At 36.8% G+C, this 24,194-nt stretch overlaps 1 protein-coding gene across 2 annotated transcripts in view; it reads right to left on the bottom strand.

The window, feature by feature from the left end:
• The window catches only part of SIPA1L1 (signal-induced proliferation-associated 1 like 1), a 412,284-nt gene that overhangs the window by 83,607 nt on the left and 304,483 nt on the right, over positions 1-24,194 (bottom strand). For both annotated transcript variants that reach the window (XM_012656253.1, XM_012656254.1), the window contains 2 exons: positions 11,168-11,342; positions 2,399-2,502 (listed from right to left, as the gene is read on the bottom strand). In XM_012656253.1, coding sequence (XP_012511707.1) covers positions 2,399-2,502; positions 11,168-11,342 — 279 coding nt within the window. The remainder of the gene's footprint in view (positions 1-2,398; positions 2,503-11,167; positions 11,343-24,194) is intronic.

Raw genomic sequence — 24,194 nt, 5'->3', positions numbered from 1 at the left:
ATAAAACTTTTTGTTTTTTTTAAAATTCTCTAGTGACATTAGAGCACACAAATTACATACCAGTAAAATCAATGATCTAGTATTGGCTGCCAGCTAGGCGAAACAATAGCCTTTTAGATTAGGGTTGAGAATTGGGAGTTAGAACATTCAGGAAATGTATTTTTAACCTTTGGAATCTGAAAGCACCTCTAATTGTCTTCTAATGAAGCAGTTTACACTTCATTTCTAAACATGATATATAATCCAATGTTATGAAAATAAAGGCTGGTCTCTATTGATTGCTACATAGACTATAATAATTAAAGATTAATCTACTCAAGATCTTGGACATACAAAATCGAATACTATTTATCCACGTATTATGCCCTTCCTGCGTAGATGATGTCATTGTCTTTTTTTTTATTTTTATCTTTTTTTGTTGATACTGTCCTTTTCTGCAATGTCATTCTTTCTTAAAAATATGGCTTGAAATCTAAAAATAAATGTCTTAATAAAGAACTCAAATAGAAACAAATCCATTTATCCATCTCACACTATATGTAATGAAAAATGGTACTTAAAAAATGCATGGAAAAAAGATATGTTCTGTTTTTTTCAAGCATAAGGCAATCTCTGTAGAAGTAAATAAATTTTTAGCTAGAGAATGAAAACGTCTTCATATGTAGCAGTGCCAATCACTTTCTCATTCTGATGAGATCATAACACTTTTGCCTTGATTAGACCCAAAATTAAATAATTTAGATAGCTGTCCATTTAAATGTCAAGTCTTTCTGCCTAGCACTTTAACTCATTTAGTTAGAAATAAACAATTAATTAAATCTTGTTACTAAATTTTTTACCCTCATAAATCTCATCTTTCTCTTCTGAGTGATCAGGCAGAAAAAGCCTTTATCTCACCTTTAAAGATCATTTGTTAATGCTCTGAAATTTTTTGTCTATTGACTGGTCAGAATAAGAAATCTAGTATATCTTTCTTTTTTATGATATAGGGTTTCACTCTGTTACTGGGCTAGAGTGCAGTGGCATTATTTTAGCTCACTGCAACCTCAAACTCCTGGGCTCAAGTGATCCTCTTGCCTCAGCCTCCCGAGTAGCTGGGACTACAGGTGTGTGCCACTACACCGGGCTAATTTTTTAATTTTTGTAGAGACAAGGTCTCACTATGCTGCCCGGGCTGGCCTTGGACTCTTGGCCTCAAATGATCTTACCACTCTGGCCTCCCAAAGTATTGGGATTACAAATGTGAGCCACCATGCTACCACGCCCAGAAGTCTAGTATATATTCCGTAGCATGATGTTTTCCTCTCCAAGAGATGTAGAACTTGGAATTTTGCATAAAACAAATTGTCAACAAAGCATGAATCAGGGAGTTTATCTTAAAATAGGTTTATTTCAGATTTAAAGCTGATTCATTGCTTTGCTTCCTGTTTTTGATGACTTTAGAGATCATGAAACTTTTGTTACCTAGATTTGTGATTTAATCAAACCTAAATTGATAAAGTTAGATCAGCATTTGGTTAAATTCTGTGCAAGAGGATGTGATTTGTTCTGCAGCTGGCCTGCTCACTGTCGGGACAACTGACGATAACAAAAATCTATATCCATTTTAAGATCAAAGGTAAAACTGCACTGATATCGAAAGGAGAGTTTGTTAGCTCTCCGGTTCTTCAAAATTTCAGTTTCGTATTATTTATTTTGAAATATTTTTTAATAACAACACCTGCATATTCTCTAAAACAATACTAGCAGTTTCCATTTTGCTCTGGAACAATCTGTCACTTCTTAGTTTCCACGTTTTAACTATCTCACATTTTAGTAAATAGGCATTGAGCTTTTAGACCATCTTAAGAGGAACTCTATGTATGCTGTATGCACATGCAATCGTTATCTATGTTCCCTGCTATCTCCTGATAAACATGTTATGAAAGAATATTATTCTCAGATTCTGTTGACATTTATTTTGACTTTTCTCGAAGTTAGTATACTAAATCTCCTTTGAAGTCTAAAAGGAAACATCACTACTTTCCCACTTTGTGCACTGGCCTCTTGAGATGAAACTGCACCCACCCGTCTGTGTTCTTCGCAACCCTGCAGAGTCATCTAATCACCAATGACTTCAACTTGTTCTCTTCAGATTTCATGAAAATCTCAATCCCCGTGGGCGAAAAGCAAATGATTAATTCACAAAGCCATCCAGCTGGCTGTTAACCTAGAATTTGTGTCTCTTCATTTGTTTTCAGCTCATTTGCTATTCCTTACTTCCACAAAGCACAAAGCTTCCTGCTGCTGTGACAGGTGCAACAGGAAATTCTGGTTTAAGATTTTACAAATTTGCCACTTAGGCTTCTGGGGAAAATGAAACAAGGGTGAAAACACAAATAACATGAGGATCTCTTACCTGTTGCTTGTTGTTAGGTGTGTATGGCAGCATGGTAGAAACATGGAACATAATTTCATAGTCTTTGTATGTTGTGTACAGAGAATGGGTTCCAGTGGAGTCGGCTACAGTTAAAAAAATATATATAATGACGAGATGACTATAGGAATAGAACAAATAATTCATTTAAGAGAAATATTTCAAAAGAAAAAAAAAGGCAATGATTTGGGATGAAAAGATTCTAGACAGCAACACTCTAGGTGTTCTCACCCAGTCTTTGGTACCTGATCCTCTCTGGCAATCTAGTGAAGCCTATGAACTGGATCCCTTCTCAGAATAATATTTGTCAAACTATAAAATACTTAAGATTTCAAAAGAAATCAATTATATTGGAAAATATAATTATCAAATAACTTTAAAATGATATGCACAAGATCTATATAACAAGATTTAGCAATTGGTCTAATATCTGCTATAACCTTGAGGAAGTGATGAGCACAAACAATATTTTAAGATATCTGCAATAACAAATATGATATGGAAATACCTGCGCTTTGTATTAAGCAATAAAATCAGAGGTAGAGCTTATACTACTGTGGTTTGTTGTTGATGTTCATAATTGAAGGAGATGCTAAATTTCAACTTGGGGTCAGTGAAAATAAAGATAAAAGTTCCCATCCAAGTTCACAGACCCCCTGAATTCTGTCCACAGACATTATGGTAAGAACCCCTTTTCTAATACTTCTAATTCCAGCAAGGGAATTGTTCTGTTCTTCACAAATAGATGGTAATTTAACAAGACTGTTATCACTAAAGAACAAAGGTATTATAGCAATGCCCCCAAAATTTTTTTTACAGACTTAGGTATGTTGTGCTCTCAACTTCTTTAAGGAAAATCCCTCTCTACTGCCTTAATCATTAACAAAGTTTCAGAATCAATGCGCCCACAAATACCTGGAAGCCAGAGAAGAGAGTTATTAACTGCCCAACTCAATGGGAACATCTGTTTAGACTTGAAGGACCTGTACTGATGGGTTGCAAAAAGAACAGAAGTGCATTTCATTCTTCTCTTGGTAAACTCAAACCTCCATCAACCACATTTTTGAGGATCAAAGCACTTTACTGCATTTTAGAGAATGGTGCTGTAAGACAAAGCCTCTGGCATATACCAAAAAGCAGCAGTTCTCAAAATTTAGTATGCACAGCATCAGCTGGAAAACTAGATTAATAGGCAGATTCCCAGAGGATCTATTCCTTTTTGTTGTTTTTTTTTTTGAGACAGGTCTTACTCTGTTGCCCCAGCTAGAGTGCAGTGGCGTCATCATAGCTTAGCATAATCTCAAATTCCTGGGCTCAAGTGATCCTCCTGCCTCAGCCTCCCAAGTGGCTGGGACTGCAAGTACACACCATCAGGCCTGGCTAATTTTTCTATTTTTTTGCAGAGACGGGGTCTTGCTCTTGCTCTTGTTCAGGCTGGTCTCAAACTCCTAATCTCAAGCAATCCTTCCGCCTCAGTCTCCCAAAGTGCTAGGATCACAAGTGTGAGCCACTGTGCCCAAGCCCAGGAATCTATTCTTAATAGACACTCCCCAGGAATTCTAATGCAGTAGCTCCATTACCCTTAGGTACTGCTCTAAGAATAAACTACAATTGTCACTTGCAGACAGCTTTCTAAAGATGTTCTAGAATCCCAAGTCTCAAGCTTGAGCTTTTTGGAGGATCTTAATTTTGAAGGTGACATAAAATGCAAAGGTTTAAAAAACAGGCTAAATATAGAACAAAGATGCCTTTTCAAAATTGCAAAAATATGAACCAACATATAACTAAACAAGAAAAATATCTTCTAAGCATTAATGACCACAAAAAAAAGAAAAAAACCCTGCATATTATTATAATATTCATTTAGACTATGTGAGACAGGTCTTGAGCATAAAGAGCTTATCTATTGTTAAGGACCCTTGCTATAAATATCTGTAGAACGGATTACTACATTTTAAAACTTTAAAGTGAATGTGTCAGCTTTGACACATACTTACATGTGTTTCAAGTCAATTTTAAGGAAAATTAATGAACTAGAAAGAAAGGTTGTCACCCGGCATTCATTTATTACATTTTGCTTTGTACGTCTGTCTAATTCTAGAAGGATTACTGCCAGGGAGGAAAATGCTATGGAAAGCAACCCTGAAGACTGTGTTTTTCTCGCCTCAGCCCCCCTCTCTTTCCTCTGCATGCCTCATTTCATGCGACGACGTAGGCTCCTTGAGCTGCTTCTTCTGGGAACCTTTAGACCCCAGAGTTTTGCTGATAATTTTCGGCAGCTTAAAAACAGTTTCAAAAGTGTCAGAGATGAAACTAGAGCCAAAGCAATGAAACTTTCCTTTCTGAGAAGAAAGGAATTCCAAAATCCTGAAATTCCTATGCACATAATAGAGTTGCTAAACTTCACCAGGGAGAATGGAAAAAGAATGTTTGTTATAATTTCTAAAGAATAAGGCATCCAATGTTATTATTACATTTCTAGTGACCATGAAACCCTGAAACCATGAAAGTTTTAATAGAATGACTATTAGGAAAATAACAATTAGGAAAGTGAAAAAAATACTCTTTTATCTGGTTAAAGAGCAATTTCTAAAGGGACAAGGTGCTTGCAAAAGAAGGATGAAAAGATAATGCTACTTCGTATTTGTAAGGAGCTTTAGAACTTAAAAAGTAAAAATTCAGGCATTATATAGGTCACCTTGACAATTGCTTGATCTATCTCCAAATTACACTATCAGCGAGTGGCATATATATCCACTACTATGGTCAGTACTCCACAATTAAGTCACATAGAAAGTAAAACTTCTCATATTCAAACTAGATGATAATAAGACACTGAGGAATGGTAAGACTATTCTTCTCAGCTGCTTTGAAAAAGTATAGATTAGTGACAATATCCTACATTAAGCATTTCTATTTGAAGATGACATGAACAGGTTAGTAAATTTGTAGAGCAGTTTCAGGTACAGCCAATGTCATAACCATCCTTGACTTCTCTTTGGGCTCAAGTCTTTTGCTCTGAGGTAGTTTGAAGCTTGGATGATAAGGCATGCATCTGAATCATGAAAAAGTAATTAAATTTTCATATAACTACTTCCTGGTCATTAAAAGATAAGTTTGAGTTAGGAAAAGCTAGATGAAGGAAAACAAGCCTATGTAATTTGATTTTTGGAAAGTTCCTAGTTTTAAATATTTATAAACACAAAGAAAAAGTAATCTCATTAATTAAATGCATATGACTAATAAAGTAAATAGAATGAAGAAAGCTTAAGCTTGGTTTTTAACGTCCTCACAACTATAAAACCCATCAGATGCAAGATAAAATCACAGACAGGCTGTGGGTCTGATTCTTATCCATAGTTTGAAATATTATAATAGTCAGCTGGCTGTTGGGGACCATGCATTTGAGACCTCCATGGTGCAGTCAGATACAGACAGATCTGACATCTAGTCAATCTTGCCCCAGGGTCTGGGATGCAGAAGCCAATGCTCAGAAGCACAGCAGGGGCCAAGCAGTCACTTCTGGAACACTGGCAGGTATTCAAGAGGAGGCGGGCTTCAGGGCTGGTGGCACTATCTCACTCATTTTCTAATGAAGTATTGGGGGAAGTCAAGAATTCTATTTGCTCTGACAGCTATTGTATTTGCTAATCTTTTAAATCAATGTATCTTTAGCCATGGTCAGGAGATAGGTTGCTTTACTTCAATGAGGATGGGATCAAAAAGAGTCTGTAGTACTACCCTTGCTATGGCCGGCAAATTTACGCTGTGTTAGTTCAAGGAATGTGTGGTTGTGCATGGGTATGCGCCTGAGGTTCAAGGCTTCTCAAAATCGCTAAAGTATCAGGAGAAAAGGACAGAAATGGTGTGGGACTGGTACTTAGGAGTCAGCTGCTACCATTTCTACTTTCTGTTCCCATTGCAAGATACCAGTAATTACCTGGATTCCCAACTTGAAAGTAAGAAGATCTGAATCTGAATGTCAATGGTGTCACTTGCTAAATGACACAAACAAGTCACTCCACTTCTCTCTTCAATACTATCAATGTTGTCAGGATTAAGTGAAATAGTACGTATGAAAGTGCTAGCCTCAGAAAAGATGCTCAATAAGCATGTTGGCTGGAATTTAGAATTTTGTGCGTTAAGGTAAACTGTGTAGAGTTTCCTTAAAAAGAGTCCTTTTCTTCATTTGTCAGTGTGTAGAACTCCAAATAGCCCTTTGCATGTGCAAAGCACTTAAGCAGTGCTGGTTGTCCCTTTCCATATCAAAGTTTAGATATTCAAAATAAAGAAGGATTTATTTTCTTTCTGAAGTCTTATATCTCCTGTAAGACCTTGAATCTCAATTGCCTTTGTAACACTGCTGAAAAACGGAGGCGGTAAGAAGCATTCATGAATACTGCAGCAAACCAATGAGGGCAGGGCTTTGAAGGAATGCTTTCCAGAGGGCCTCTAAGTCTCCTGGGTACTGACCTGACAAGCCTTGGTCAGGAAATAATTTCCCAAATAATAATCCATGTGCACAGCTTAAAATGAGGGTGGTCTCCAGCTTTCGAATAACAAACTGCTTGGTGGGAAGTTTATTTTTGTATTTATTGTAGTGTGAGGGAATGGTAATTATCTAGTGGTTACGTCATCCAAATAAGGAAACAAAAAGAGGAGGAAAGAAAATCCCCTACTGAAAATTTCTTCATTGCAGAATTTTTCCAGCCTATGACATATTTATTTGTAGCTTGTTTGTTTGCTACAAGTCTTTATTTCTGAGATGAGAAAATGGATTTTGTAGAGATAATTGGGGAAAAAGGCGAAATGGTTCAATAGTTCCATCAATCCTTCCTTTCCTTGGCCTCTCTTTTCTTTGCAGAAGTACCAAAATCTGAATATAAACATAATATATGACAACTGGAGCTATCTCATGAGATGGTCTGGGTATTGTTGGCCCAAGACTTGACAGAGGGGAAGACATAGGCAAAGGCTTGGTTCGTGTCTTCACTGTGCTTAATTCTACATTTATGCTTTCTCTGAACACTTCATTAACCACACCACTAGGATCCGTTCTATTTCCCTGATGCGTACTAGCTGTCTAACCATGGGCATATTTGTTAGTTTAAAGAAACCAATTCTGTAAAATGGGGATAACTGGTTTCTAGCAGAGTTTGTGGGAATTAAACGAGATGGCATATATATCAAAAGTGTCTGGGACTTCTGTTCTCAGCCATAACAAACTACTTGATACAGGACCCATCTTGCCACTGTAAATAACAAAATACATGAAAGAACTGTTTTCAGACATTGGACGCTAGACAGCACTGGACTGTGATCTCTGAGAAAACAGAATCAAAGGAGATGAGACCTATGATCCCCTCAGCTTTCTATCTTGAGCACTTCTGGGACAACAGCACAGAGCAGGGCTTTGGAGGTGGAAGACGAGACAGACCGGAGTTCAGGAATTCTGAGTGGCTGATGTTTGCCAGGAAGAATACCAAAGAGAAGGAAACCTTATAGTGAAAGAGGTTCAGAAATCTGAATAGGGGTCCCCTTGAGTTTTGGGATGAGTAGTAAGCTACCCATGTACAGAATTAAATTCCAAAAACCAAGCAAAGAAAACCTGTTAAGGAAAGAACAATTTCCAGAGAATTGTAAGCCAAAGAATTCCTACAGTTCACACAGGGTTGGAAGACACTGGAGTTCTGACCAGCCTAAGTGGAGATACCTCGTTGAATATGCAGGGATTCAGGGGCAACAGAAGTCATGCCTTCGTAGTAGGGCTAAATTAAACAGAGAATAAAGGCTACTCTGGGGATGCTTTACCAAAGCTTAAAAACAAGACAGGACTCATAAGAATCAAGCTGTTCTGTAAGTAACTTAACTGCCTTTCCAAACAAAACTCAACCATGAAACATTCACGATATCCAATATCTAATCCAAAATAACCAGAAGCAATAAAATGTACCCCAAAGCAGGAGAAAACTCATTGAAACAGGGAAACCCAAAATGACAGAGATGATGGAATTGGCAGATGAAGACTTTACAAAAACTATTATAAACATGTTTAAGGATTTAAAGGACAGCAAGAACCTAATGAGGAGACAATGGAAGATATAAAAAAAATTATCAAATGCAACTTCTGGCCTTGAAATACAGTTTTTTTTTGTTTTTTTTTTTTTGAGACAGAGTCTCACTCTGGCCCCCAGGCTAGAGTGTGGTGGCATCAGCTTAGCTCACAGCAACCTAAAACATCTGGGCTCAAGCAATCCTCCTGCCTCAGTCTCCTGAGTAGCTGGGACTACAGGTGTGCACCACCACACCCAGCTAATTTTTTCCATTTTTTGTAGAGATGAGGTCTCGCTCTTTCTCAGGCTGGTCTCGAACTCCTGAGCCCAAGTGATCCTCCCGCCTTGGCCTCCCAGAGTGCTAGGATTACAGGTGTGAGCCACCGCACCTGGCCGAAATACAGTATCTTAAATAGAAATTTCACTGGGTTGAATTAACAATGAATTAAGACACTAGGGAAGAAAATAAAAACACAATGAGCTTGAAGACATATTAATAAAAATTATCCAAACTGAAGCACAGAGGAATAAAAAAAAGGTTGGGAAAAAACAATGAACAAGGCCTCATTAACCTGTGGTACACTAGTGAGTGATATAGTATGTGTAATTGGAGACTCAGAAAGAAGGGAGGTGGGACAGAAAAAATAAATAAATAATAGCAAATAGTACTTTAATTTGATGAGAACTACAGATCCACAGATTCAAGTGACATCTACAATGGGCATGATCCTTGAGAAACATTTGTTCTTGAAAACATTTTTTTTTAAAGGAAGAGTTATACCGAAAGGAAGTTTCCTGACACAAAATAAAGTTGGATAAAATGTGGTAAGATTACACTACAGCACACAGAGCAAAGTCTTATCTCTGGTTGTGCTAGAGGCTGCTGGGGTGTGCAGGGGCTGGCTCTTGCCTATTTTGGTGGTCTGTTATTTTTTTTAATATGGGTTTAAATGACAAGGCTAATCATGGACTCCTCTAGTTTTTGCCCCATTTAGCTTGGGGCAAAGGAGATAATTCTGCATGCTGCTTTCTTTGGGGCTTTAGAGTGAAAACACTTTCCTACTTTTTGTTCATTTTAGGAAATCTGACATCCTGAAAGGACAGAAAAGGACATTTGTCTGTGAATCCTTCTCAGGAGCTATGCCTTGAAAGGTTAGATATGCTTCAGGAAGTTGAACTACTTAAAGGAGAGTAGCTCAGAGAAAAAGAACCCTTCCCTGCTGAATGTATTACATAATTCTGAAACTACAGTTGGAGGCAGTTGGCAATCAAGGCTCATCCCCCTCTAGCCTTTGTACTTGTGATATTGGAGCAAATTGTGCACAAAGTGCTTACTTTTCTTATTCCATTGCCTTACTAGACGCCACATTGCTTAACTATGCTCTAGCTACACATTTCTTACATTGCCCTTCATCATCAAGAGGTGGCCAGGAATATGTAAATACACAGAAATAATACATAATCTTATCAAGTCCCAATTGGACCATTCATTTATAGAATCACGAGGCTTATTACACATTCTTTTCCCAGATTCTTTCAATAGTTCTTTGTGGTGATAATTTATACAGCACAACAAACTGGGACAACATGAGTGAATTATACAGGGTGAATATCAGAATATCTGGATTAAAAAACGTTTAAGGGCATATTGAGGTTTAACATTTTATGTAGTTGCAAGCAGAGTATAGAATGTTAAAATAATATTTAAGAGACTAGGCTATTTACGGGTTTTAATAGTCTCTCTTGCATGTCGTTTCCAAGTTGGCAACAGCAAAACCATGGCAACAGGAAATTCTTCCCTGCACTGGAGTTTATGAATGCTTTTCTGTTTTCATGACTCAACTCCTTATTTAATTTCCTATACAGAAAATCAGAGAGATTACTCTAGACTGCAACACAGATGTGCTAATCCAAAGACCCTGTCAAAGAAAAACAGGTCACAGGTGTCTATGGATAGATTCTGAGATAAAATTTAAACCTGCCTCCATGTAGACCTGCAGTAGAAGTCAATGTATTCTGACTCAAACAGATATTTGAGAACTTAACTATTTTATTAACAACTTGGGGGATGGCAGCGGACAACGTTGTAGGTTCATGCACCATAGTTAAACAGACCATTTCACTGTTGTGCTTTTAATCAGCACATTTTATGAGCCAAACTAATACCAAAGCTAAAAAGCCTGTGTTCTTAGAGATTAAATTAAACTATGAACAATAATGATAGAAACAAACAAAAAAACCTATGTATTAAAAGAATGCAAACATCAATAAGAAAACCATACAAAGGCTGACTACATAGATAAGCATGAAGATTATGAAATGAATTAATGAAAGTCAAAAATTTGAGGGCTTTCAATCAGATGGCTGTAAGTTTCTGGAGTTTTTCATTACCCTGACATTCAGCTAAATGCAATGAAATTTATACAATGCTATACAGCAGCAATTCTGTATGATCTGTGTCCATTGCCCTCCTCCATCCACACGGATGATAACATTTTTTTACAGCCCAATTCTAGCTACTTTGATAATGATCTTCAATGGTTCTGGTGCTATATTGCCCCTTTCTGGCCTTCTCTTCCCCTACCGCCAGCAGTTTTCTGCAACAAATGGCAATGTTGTTTTACAGATAATTTAGCAAATGCACATTAACTCAGCAGGAGAAAAATATGCCTAGTAGGAGGGTGTAAGTATTTCTTACTTTTGGTGTCAAGCTGTGCACGGTATTTCTCAAATCCCTTTAGCCGGACTCGTTCTCCCAGTAGCTGAAGGAATTCCTCAAAGGCCGGGCCGGCTGATTCATTGTTGTACATCTCTTCTTCAGTGCTCTGTCCGGCTTTGCAGTACATGATGCCTACTTTTTGCTGATAGTTCAGCTGTAAGGCAGGCAATACAATGCATATAAATACAGGCAGATCCACTTTGTCCCACTTAAAACCCAATAAGTCCTGTAGGGCACATGCCAGGAAATAGCTAACATCTTTTCTCTCTTGAAATCCTCCTGTTTGAATTCTTCTGTCTCTGATCCAAAAAATACAATGGAGCAAGCATCTATATTATTCATGAATTAAGAGAAAAGGCCAGAAAAATAAATTAAAATTTTCTGTATGTCAAGATCATGCATCATTAGAACAATGTTGATACTATATAATCTTAACTGATTACAAAGTACAAAATGAGACTATAAAAAAAAATAGCCTGATAATGAAAGGCAATTCTTTTTCCGGGATCTCTCCATTTTAAAAAGGGAGGCCTTTATGAATCTAAAAGCAGAGATTCATTTTATAAAGCATACTTTAAAATAAGTTGTTTTGCACAAAAAAGCTCATTAATACTTTTGCAAACAAATTTTTGTAAAACTATAAAAGATCTCTCAATACCATTTTTCCCAAGATATTAAATATATTTCTTTCTCAAATACAGTTAAAATGAAGCATTCAAGAGATTTACATATGATATAACAGTAATCAAAACCTTTATTCATCATTTTACAAAAACTTTTAAGGTGGTACTGGTCATTTAACAAGAAATGAGTTTTTGACATAAAAATTTAGACTAAATTCTCCAGTGACATGAGGACAATTCTTATCACGTAATCCTATTTCTAGAGTGGCACTGCAACCCCTGCATCAGTAAGGTTTGATCTAATAAAAGAAAAGGGGGAAGGGAAGAGGTGAAATTTTAATAGCCAACATTTATTGAACACCTACTACATGCCAAACACTATGTTAACTTCTTATCCTCATAACAGCCCACATGGCAAACATCACCCCTGTTTGACAGAGAAGCAAAGAGCAGATCAGAGGATGGAACAGAAAGTAACGAGTCCAGTAAGAGAGACACCAGGTCACAAGCCGTCCGTCCTGGGACTTGGCTCCATCAAATGTCACCAGGACTCACCAGGCTCGTCTTGCTCTACTCTATCTCTGCACTGTACGTCTACAACCTCTTATTTGCAATTCTGAAGTTGAAAGGTAAAAACCAAATTTAAGCAAACACATTTGGCAGCAAAACTTGATATGGGGCTGACATTAGTACTTTAAATGTATTCCTCTTTGTGTGAATATTCATATTTCCCCTGCATAAATATTAATGTGTTTGATTGTGGGGTACAGCCCTAGATTCCACTCGGAATATTACTATAAAGGCATATGCATTTTATTACCCTTCTAAAATCTGACAATTTCTGGATTTTGAAACACACCCAACCCCTGCCATTTTACACGAAGGGACTGTGAACCTGAACTACCTTTGTTAACTTCCCAAACCAGATGGTTCAGAACAGAGAGAACAGAAAATGGCACCGGGGGGAAAGCCTTTGCTTACACTGCACCCTGCTCAGTTGACAAGAAAGCTCAACAGCCACAGAGAGCAGAGCTCCTGAAGTACTGTAACCCCACAGAATGGACTCTATTTTACCTGCTCCAGTGGGTGGAACGTAAAGTTCCAAGTCTGAAACTTGCAAATAACTGGATATACTGATACCGGAATATTTTTAAAATAGCATACAATCTGACATTATTGTTACTGCTACTTCATTTTAATTATTAACAGGAATACATTTGAGACTTAGTTCATTTTTATATACCACTCTAAGGAAAAACAAAACAAAACAAAAATGAGGGTAAAACTTGCTGCACACTTCTCAGCTGGCTTGCTTCTAATGCCTGCATGTGGCTAGTGCTTGGAGGGGAACACTCCCAAGGTACAGGTTTCACCTTGGCTTTAGAAGTGAGCTGAGTGCCCTCTTATGTCACAGCAAATAAAAAGGTAGTGGTAGTCTCTGTGTCTATTACAAAAGAGGGCCTCAATACAGCCAAATCCCAGGACTGGTCATTATCTGACTCCCCCTTCCAGGGAGAATTAACAAAGAGATAAAGCAATCTGGAGAAAGGAAGGGCTTTAAGTTATATGTTGTCTGGCTGGGCCTTGCAGATCAGCCTTCACATGCAAAACAAAAGCACCCTGATCAATGGAAAGCACTGCAGTGACACTGAATTTGTGGGTGCCAATTCAAAACTTCTTAGATAAAAGCCAAAGATTTCACTGTGCAACATTCAAGAGGATTCATTTATATTAAAAAAAAAAGTTTGCTTCAGAAAGAAGATAAGAAAACTTCCCCCTGCACTGGACAAGCAGAATCCAAGGACAATGTGCCCCTTCTTTTGACTGATTTCTCATATGCTAGTGAGTTCCACCTGCAGATGGAACAAACCGGGTTTGCCGGCTATGAAGGGAATGCTCCTTTTAAGAGGATTAGGAAACTCATCAGAATGTTAAATTTCCTCTGGTTTGAAACTGTGCCAAGTGTCATCTGCTCTATCCTCAAAGGTGACAATATGACTGTACACTTGATTTCTACTCCAATTAAATCAAAGGTAGGTGGCATTCTCTGAACTCAGGCCCCTAGAATCCTTAGATTCTAGTTAGAAATCACGTTCCTTGCCAGAACGAGAAGTTGTTAAGGAGGAGTTATGTAAAAGTAATAAGGAACAATCCAAGGGAAGGAGCAAATGTAAATGGAGTTAAAGCTATGGTTTGAAGATTCTGGATTGTTACGAAGTTACATAAAATAGTGTTTTTTCTTTGAGAAACACAAACATATCTGTGTGGGTTTATGTATACGAATATACAATACTTTAATATAATGTTCAAAGTAGAGTTACAATGACACTAGAAGCCATGCTGGGAACAGGCTGGGTTGATCCAAAGTTTAGGATTTTGCTTTGGATAATCTCTGGGTCATTTAACAATGTTTCTATAATTCCATGCTTGCACATAAACTTCACATGGAGCACTGATGGAAGCGTTTGGGCACTCAACGAACGTTTGCATTTATAAAAAGTGATGATGGTCACTCCGACAGGACAAAGGCTATACTTAAGATGAAGGTCATGAATCCCAACAAAGTAAAGTATCTTTCAACACCTACCAAAACTGATGTGGGCCCACAGCTGCGAACCAACAGTACATAAATTTGCTCTTCCTCTCACAGAGTAAGCACTTTAACACTGAATCAAAGAAACAGAAACTGTAATCTGACTTACACGCCCCTGAGTTCCTGGAAAGATGGATGATAAAGTCAGATCCCTTTACCAGGAGAAACAGATTTGAACAGTCAAGTTCTCAGAGACCTCTTAAGAAGTCTTGCATTTCACCCCATCTTCCCTGGTGTCATGCCCAAGGAAGGCCACTGGGGCAGCACAGACCACGAGAACAGCCCAGTTCTTATATCCTTATAAAACCTTTAACATTGTCTAATTTAATCTAGAAATTTTAAATGGTCACAATGAGATATTTCATTGTGCAACAGTTCTCAAGGTGTGAATTGTGAACTCTTGAGATCCTTTTCGGGGCAGGGAGCATGACGTCAAAACTATCTTCATAGTAACATTTAAGAGGCCATTTGGCATTTTCCACTGACATGTGCGCCGATGTGAGTCAAACTGCTCGCACCTTAGCATGAATCGAAACTGTGGCACCAAATTGAACCAGTACTCATTGCATTCTTTTTCACTGCAGTATATGTACCTGCTTCCCAAATAAAAATCCAATTAAGAATGTCCTTGATAAAGCAATAAAGTACTAATTTTTATTAAATCTAGACACTCGAGTATATGCTTTTTAATAATCTATGTGATAAAATGGGGAGTATGCATGAAGCATTTGTTGTCTATTATTTATGATAGATACCGCAAGGAAAAGCATTTGTTCAACTGAGTTGCAAGATGAACTAGTTTTTTTCATAGAAGATTGTGGTAGGCAGAATAATCACCATCACCATCATGGACCCCCAGCCCTAAAGATATCTACGTCCTAATCCCTGGATCCTCTGAAAATGTAATGTTACAGGGCAAAGGGGAACCAAGGGGACAGATGTGACTAAGACTGCTAATCGGCAGATAGGGAGTGTGTCCTGGGTAATCCAGGTGAGCCCAATGACATCAAGGTCCTCAAAAGGGGGAGGCAGAAAACAGTGATCAGGAAGGATGTGACAATGGAGGCAAGGTCAGAGGGACGCGACATTGCTGGCTTTGAACATGGAGGAAGGTGCCGTGAGCCGAGGAACGTGGGTGGCCTCTAGAAGCTGGGAAAGGCTCGGACACAGATTCTCCCCTAGAGCCTCTGGAAAGGAACACAGCCCGGCCAACACCTTGATTTTGGCCAGTGAGCCCCATGTTGAATTTCTAACCGAAGGAACTGTAAGATAATAAATTTGTGTTGTTAGGAGACACCAAATTGGGATACTTTTTTACAGTAGCAGTAAATAATAAAAACACGATTCTTATTTGAACTACCAACAGACAAACTATGGTTATTTAGACTTGCGTATTTGGCAGATACTGTCCTGCAAATAAAAAAAGGGAGCCTGTTACTTCAGGAAAAACAACTGACAATATTTCTTGCCAATAATAAAATGCAAGCTTTAAAGCAAGATTTCAATTCTGGAAAAGCTATACCTATCATTGTGAGCTTGAGAGCTTCCCAACACTTAAAGATCAATGGAATATTTTCATTATTGTAAAATGAGTCAACACATACAAAATCTGCATAAGAGAAAGAATATTTTCCAAATGACCGATGCATGAAATTATAAAATCATGCATGGGTAAAACACTCATTCAAAGTGCATGAAAGCCAATGAATTTTTAATTTAACAGAGTACACTGATATGGTTTCAGATTCTACACCGCTATTAACCTTTAGGAAACTACCATTTGTTGAGTTTTGGTGTTATATCAAAGAAAAACATCCACAACTATCTGAAAGGGTCATAAAATGCTCCTTCCTTTTCCAAGTACATAAACTGTGTGAGGCCAGATTTTCTCCATCTACTCCAACCAAAACAACATATTGCAACGGGCTGACAGCAGAAGCACATATGTGAGCCCAACTGCCTTCTATTAAGCTAGACATTAAAGAGATTTGCAAAAGTGTCAAACAATACCATTCTTTGCACTAATTTTTTTTCATTTTAGAAATCTTTTCACAAAAAAGTTATTTCTATTAACATGCAATCATTTTATTGTTGCTATTTTAAAATGAATTAATAACTCAGTATTTTTAAATTTTCATTTTGGTCTTAATACGGAAAGGAATCACAGACAAAAAGTCACCTAAGCAAAAGCTCTTTGGGGTCCTTAGTAACTTTTAAAGGGGTAAAGCAATTCTGAGACTTAAAAGTCTGAGAACTGTTATCACTGTGCTTTATTTTCCATTTCTCTAATGACTGAAAAAGTCACGTACCTTTTCCTATGTTCATTGGTTATTTTGATATCCTCTTTTCTGCAGATCCTTTCAAGATTTTTCCCTTTGGCTGCTGTTAAGAGTTTCTCTTTATCACTGGTTTTAAACAATTTGATTATGATGTGTCTTTGTGTAGTTTTCTGCATGTTTCTTATTCTTAGAGCTCATTGAGCTTCTTGGATCTGTGAGTTTATAGTTTGCATCATATGTGGAAAATTTGGAACTACTATTTCCTATTCTTTCAGGCACTTCCTAACTCCTCTGGTGACACTCCAATTCTGTATATTTTAGGCCAGGTCAAGCTGTCTTGCAATACATTAATGCTGTCCTTTTTTGTTGTTTTTCTCGATTCGTCTGTATTTAAATTGGAATTGTTTCTACTGCTATGTCATCAAGATCACCGATGCCTTCTTCTGCAATGTCTAATCTGCTGTTAATGCTATCAGTGTATTTTTGTATTTTACATCTCAGACATTGTAGTTTTCATATCTATAATTTAGATTTGGAATTTTATGTCTTCCAGATTTCTACTTAATATGTTCGATCTTTTCTCCGGCTTCCTGAACATATGAAAAGACATCTGTGTGACTTCTGTGGTTCATCTTATTCCCACCCCCCTTATTATAGGCCATATTTTCCTGCCTGTAATTTTTGATTACATGATTGGCTGATTGTTAGACATGATGAATATTAACTTGTTGGGTGCGGGATATTGTTGTATTGCTATAAAGTATTCTTGAGCTTTGTTCTGGAACATAGTTAAATTATTTGGAGATAATTTGATTCTTTCAGTTCTTGCTTTTAAACTCTGCTTGGTTGTACCAGAGCAGCAATTAGTCTTGGGATGATCTTGCCCCACCTCTGAGGCAAAAGCATTCTGAAACCCCACCCAATGCCCTGTGAATTATGAGATTTTCCAGTCTGATTGGTGGGAACAGAAAGTATAGTTCACATGCCTTTGAGGCATTTTTCTGTATTTTTCCATGTTTTCTTGTCTCCATTCTTCAGTTACAATTTTTCTGGTAATTTGTCAATTTTCTCTCTCCTCCCTGATACTCTCTGTGCTCTGGGAACTCTAGCCTTTTGGCCTGCCTGGACTCACATCTCAGTCTCAACTCAGGGTACCCCTCCCTAAGCTGCAGCCTGGAAACTCTTCAGGCAGAAAGCTGTTGCAAGCTTCACCTCATTCTCTCCTACCTCCCAGACATCATTGTCCCTCATTGCCTGCTGTCCAATGTCATAAAAACCATTGTTTCATTGTTTTGTCTAGTTTTTAAGTTGTTTCAGATGGAAGGTTAAATCCAAGCCCTTTTCATCTTGGCCAGAAGCAGAAATCTGCCTTCAGTTTAAAAATCAACTTATTAATATATAATTTCTGAACAGTGAATTGCATCTGTTTGAGGCATACACTGTAATGAGTTCTGACAAACCAGCACCACAAACAAAACACAGAACATTCCCATTACCCAGCAGTTCCTGGTGCCCTTCTGCAGTCCATCCCTGTATCATCTAACAGCTTCAGGCAACCACTGTCCTGATTTTTTTCCTATAAATTAGTTTTGCCTGCTTTTGTAAGAATTTTTTTTTTTTGGGTAAAATTCATTGTGAGAGTTACTCTTTCAGCACTTCAGAAGTGTCTTCTGGCTTCCATCTTTTCTTGAGGCTTTACAGCCCAGCAAATATTTAATTTTAACAGCCAATTGTCTTATTTTTCTTTTTTGAAGGTATTTTTTCATCTGGCTATTTTAAAGATTTTTCTCTTTTTCTTTTATTTTCAGCAATTTTTACTATGATGGGCCTACATGCGGTTTTCTCTGTTTCATCATGCTTAGGGTGGACAGAGCCCCTTGATTGTCTTAATTCATGTTTTTAATCAGTTTGGGGAATTTCTCTACCAGTATTTCCTCAAATATTGCTTCTATTCTCAAATAATGCATAAATGTCTCTTCTCCTAGAAATCCAAATATCTATGTATTTCACTCTGGTTCACAGGCCTTTGAGGCATTTTTCTGTATTTTTCCATGTTTTCTTGTGTCCATTCTTCAGTTACAACTTTTCTGGTAACTTGTCAATTTTCTCCTCTGCTGTGTCTAATACGTTCTTAAACATTCTACATTTTGACGGGTTTAACTGTAGGTTATTTTTTCAGTTCTATAATTTCAATCCGACTGTTTTGCAGATTCAAGTTGTCTGGGGAGCCTGGAATTCTGGTGTTTTTTGTTAAATCTCCCAAGCTCTGATTACTAAAAGCTGTGATCTGTGCTGGTTGATACTGGATTGAAGTCCCAAACCTCTTACCTACCAGCAAATGTCCAAGGAAAAAGGTACTGTAAGATATTTTTACTTTTGATGAACTCCAATTACTCAATTTTTTTTTTTTTTGTGGATCAAGCTTTTGGTGTCATGTCTAAGAACTCTTCACCAAGCTCAAGGTCCGAAAGATTTTCTCTCATGTGTTTGTCAAAATGTTTTAATAGTTTTACATTTCAATCTATGATCCATTTGAATTAATTTTGTATAAGGTTATGATGTTTAGGTCAAGGTTCACTGTTTTGTTTATGGATGTCCAACTGACCCAGCACTGTTTCAAAAGCCTATCCTTCCTCTATTGAATTGCTTTTATGCCTCTGCTGAAAAATCAGCTGGCTATATTTGTATAGGGCTATTTCTGGTTTCTGTATTCTGTTCCCTTAATCCATGAGTCCATCCCTCCAAGACCACAGTCTTGATTACTGTAGCTATATAATATGTCTTGAAATCAGGTAGAATAATTTCTTCTACTTTATTCTTCTTTTTCAAAATTATTATAGTCATTCTAGTTCCTTTGCCTTTCCATATAAATTTTATAATAATCTTGACTCTTAACTACAAAAAAATCTTGCTGGGATTTTGACAAAATTTAAAAAGTCAAACTTGATATCAATTTGGAGAGAACTAACATCATTAATATGTTGAATCTCTTAATCTATGAATACAGTATGCCTCTCCATTTACTTAGGTCTTTGATCTCTTTCATCAGTATTTTTTAGTTTTCTGAATACAAGGCCCACTCATGTTTTGTTAGATATACACCCAAGTTTTGTTTTGTTTTGTTTTTTTTGAGAAACTGTAGAGGGTATATTTTAATTTCAATTTCCACATATTCACTGAAAAACTTTCAATTGATTTTTATAAGTGGATGTTGAATCATACAATCTTGCTAAACACACTTTGTAGTTCCAGGAAGTTTTTATAGATTTCTTGGGGTTTTGTACATAGATTATGATGTCATTTGATATAGGGACAGTTTTATTTTTTCCTTTTCTATATCTACATGCCTGTTGTTACCTTTCTTGCCTTATTGCACTGATTAGAACTTCCAGTACTATGCTGAACAGCAGTGGTAACAGTATACATCCTTTCCTTGTATCCATTCAGTTTTTCACCATTTAGTATCAGGTAAGCTGTAGGGTTTTTATAGATGTTCTTTATCAATTTGAGGAAGTTTCTCTCTATTTCAAATTTTTAATTATAAAATGCTTTTTCAGTATCAAGTGATGTTATCATGTAACTTTTCTTCTTTAGCCTGTTAGTATGGTGGATTATATCAATTGATTTTCCAATATTGAATCAGTCTTGCATCTCTGGAATAAACTCAACTAGGTCATGGTCTATAATTTTTAAAAAAATATCACTGAATTATATTTGCTAATTTTTGTCATAGAATTTTTCATGTGCATACATGAGGAATATATATGTCCGTAGTTTTCTTTTTTCCTACTTTCATCTGGTTTTGGTATCAGGGCTTCAGAAAGTAAATTGAGAAGTATTCCTCATCTTGCGTTTTCTGGAAGAGATTTCATAAATGTTAGTTGTAATCCTCCAGTGAAACCATCTGGCCCGGTAGATTTCATTTTTGGAGTCTTAAAATTATGAATTCCATTTCTTCAATAATCATAGGTCTATTCAAATATTCTATTTCAACTGGGTGAGCTGTGATAGTGTTTTTTTGAGGAGTTGGCCCATTTCATCTAAGTTGTCAAAATTATGTGTTTTCTGTTGTATACAGTATTCCTTTAACACACCGTTGCTGTTGGTAGGGTTCATAGTGATATCCCATTTCATTCCTGACACAGTAGTCCCCCTTATCCATGGGGGACGGTACTTTCCCTTACTCCCAGTGGATGCCTAAAACCACGGATAGTACCAAACCCTACATATACGACGTTTTTATCTATACATACACACCTGTGATAAAGTTTAATTTATTAATTAGACATAGTTAAGAGATTAACAACTAATAAAATATTAATAGAACAATTTCAATATACTTTAATAAAAGTTATGTGAATGTGGTCTCCCCCCTCACAAAGTATCTTATTGTACTGTACTCACCTATATTTGGACCATGCTTGACTAGGGGAAGTGAAATCACAGATAAGAGGGACTACTGTGTTGACTAGATTTGTATTGTCTCTCTGTTTTTGTCAGTTTTGCTAGAGAATTTTCAATTTTATTGATCTTTTCAAAGATTCAGCTTTTTGTTTCATTAATTTTCTGCACTGTTTTTCTATTTTCAATTTCATTCATTTTTGCTCTTTATAACTTCCTTCTTTCTGCTTGCTTTTATTTTGTTCTTCTTTTTCTAGGTATGTAAGGTGTGCACTTAGATTATTGGTTTGAGATATTTCATCTTTTCTAATATAGCATTTAGTACTATACATTTCTCTATCAGCCTGCTTTAGCTGCATCCCACAAATTTTGGTAATGTTGTGTTTTCATTTTCAGTCTAATGTCCATTTTTTAAATTTCCCTTGAGGCTTCCTCTTTGGCCCATTGGTTATTTAGAAATGTGTTTTTTAGTTTCCAAGTGCTTGGAGATTTTTCTGTTTCTGTTATTCTCAGTTTTATTCCATTTTGGTCAGAGAAGAAAACATTGCTAATGATTTCACTTCTTTAAAATTTGCTGCTATTAGTTTTATGGCCCAGTTTTATGGCATATGTTCCATTTGCACTTGAAAAGCACATGTATTCTGCTGTTGTGAGTGAAGTATTCTATATCAATTAGATCTTATTAATGGTGTTGTGAAGTTCTACCTCCTTGTTGATTTTCTCTCTAGTTGTCCTATCAATCGTTGAAAGGGTTAAAATTGCCACCTGTCATTGTGGATTTGTCTATTTCTCCTTTTAGTTTTATCAGTTATTACTTCACATTTACAGTTCTATTTGATTGATGCATACACTTTTAGGATTGCTATGTCTTCTTGGTGGACTGACCTTTTCATCTTTACATAACGATCCTTTCTGTTCCTGGTAATTTTCTATGCTCTGAAGTCTACTTTATCTGATATTATTAAGTCACTATGGCTTTCCTTTGATTAGGGTTTGCATGGTCTATCTTTTCCCATCCTTTGACTTTCAACCTAGTTGTATCATACTTCAAAGTGTTTCTTGTTGTAGCCGATAGTTCATATAAATGGGTAATGCTTGTTTTTCAACCCACTCCACCAATCTCTGTCCTTTAATTGGTATATTTAATCATTTAAAATTAATGAAATAATTGATGCATTAGAGCTATGCCTGCCACTTTATCTTATTTGTTCTGTCTTTCATTCATTTTCTTTTTCCTGTCTTTCTGAGAATTACTTGAGCGCTTTATAGAATTCCATTTTGATTTATCAATAGTGTTATTGAATGTATCTCTTAGTATAGTTTTTCTTTAGTGGTTGCTCTAGGTATTACTACCTAAATCTTTATCTATACATCTAGCTGATCACTGTCTGCAGGTGTCAACATTTTACCAAGTGGAGTGAAGCATAGAAACTTCACCTCCCTTTAGTCTCTATATACTCCCTCGTTCATAAAACTGTCTTAAAATATTCCTGTATATACATTTGACAAACACATTAGACATTGTTATAGTTTTTGCTTCAACTGTCAAAATAATTTAGGAAATTCAACAAAAGTACTTCCCTATATTTTTTACTCTTTCCTGCTTCCCGCAGTTCCAAGATTTCTTCCTTTATCATTCTTTTCTGTTTAAAGAATGTCTGTTAGCCACTTTTTAAGGGTAGGTCTACTGGTGACAAATTCTCTTAGTTTTCCTTTATCTGAAAATGTCTCAATTTGCCCTTCGTTCCTGAAAGATAATTTTCCTGAACACAGAATTCTGGGTTGACAATTCTTTTCTTCCAGCACTTGAATAATATTGTGCCACTTCCTCTGGCTTCCAGTTTCTGATGAAAAATCTTTGTCTTTCAAATTATTTTTCTTAGATAGATAAAGTATCATGTCTCTTTTGCTTCCTTCAAGAGTTTTTGTCTTTAGTGTTCAGATATTCGATTATGATGTATCTTACTATGGATTTGTGTTTATCCTGTTTGGGTTTTGCTCGGCTTCTCGAATCTGTGAGTTTACGTCTTTTGCCAAATTTGGGAAAACTTTTTCAAGACCTGTTCTCTTTCTTCTCTCCTTCTAAAACTCTGATGACACAATTGTGAAGTATTCTGTTACAGTTCCACCAATCCCAAGACTCTACTCATTTTTTTCCCAGTCTACTTTTCATTATTCAGATTTGGTGATTCCTATTTTTCCATCTTCAAGTTCATTGGTTCTTTCCTCTATCCCTTCCATTTTGTTGAGCCCATCTAATGATTTTTAAATTTTGGTTATTGTACTTTTCAGTTCTAACATTTCCATTTGCTTTTTATTAATATCTTCTATTTCTTTGCTAAGACTTCCTATTTTTCATTTTTTAAAAACATGTTTGTAATTGCTCATTGAAGCATTTTTACGATGGCTATTATAAAATCATTGTTAGATAATCCTAACATCTGTCTTATCTCAGTGTTGGCATGTGCTGGTTGAATTTCCTCTCAAGTTGAGATTTTCCTCATTGTTGGTATGAATGGTGATTTGAAATTTAAATCTAGACATTTTGGATATTAAATTATGAGACTCTTCACCTTATTTTTTAAATCTTCTATTTTGCAGGGCTCCTCTACCACCACTCTGGTATGGGAAAAGTGACACTGCCAGGTAGAGGTGGAAGTCAGGTTCCCCCTTGGACTCCACTGGCATCTAAGAAAAAGGAGCACCTTGTTACTGCTAGGGAGGGTTGGCAGTTACGACTTCCTAATAGGTCTCTGCTGCTCCCACCCTGGTTGGGAGGGGGAAGGGGTGTATAATTACTATTCCCCATGTGACTTTCCCTGACACCTAGGTCAGATATTGTTGCTGCCTATGCTAAATATCCTGATTCTCCACCAGGCCTCCTATGATACCACCCAAGCATGCCTCAGGACCACTCCACAGGGATGAGAGTCCAAGCTCCCCACCTAGTCTTCTCTAACAATACCTCAGCAAGGGCTGGGGAGGAGCAAGGGCTGTGGGGGCTTTTGTGGTGCTCAGTTGGAGCAGAGTGGTTCTTGTTTTAAAGTTTTCTGCCTTTCCAAGGTTATGCTGTTTCTGGCCCTTTGGCTAAACAGAATAGACTTTTGGGG

The sequence above is a fragment of the Propithecus coquereli genome, unplaced genomic scaffold (assembly GCF_000956105.1).
Source record: "Propithecus coquereli isolate 6110/MARCELLA unplaced genomic scaffold, Pcoq_1.0 Scaffold5, whole genome shotgun sequence".
NCBI lineage: Eukaryota > Metazoa > Chordata > Mammalia > Primates > Indriidae > Propithecus > Propithecus coquereli.
This window is presented reverse-complemented; position numbering and strand designations above follow the sequence as displayed.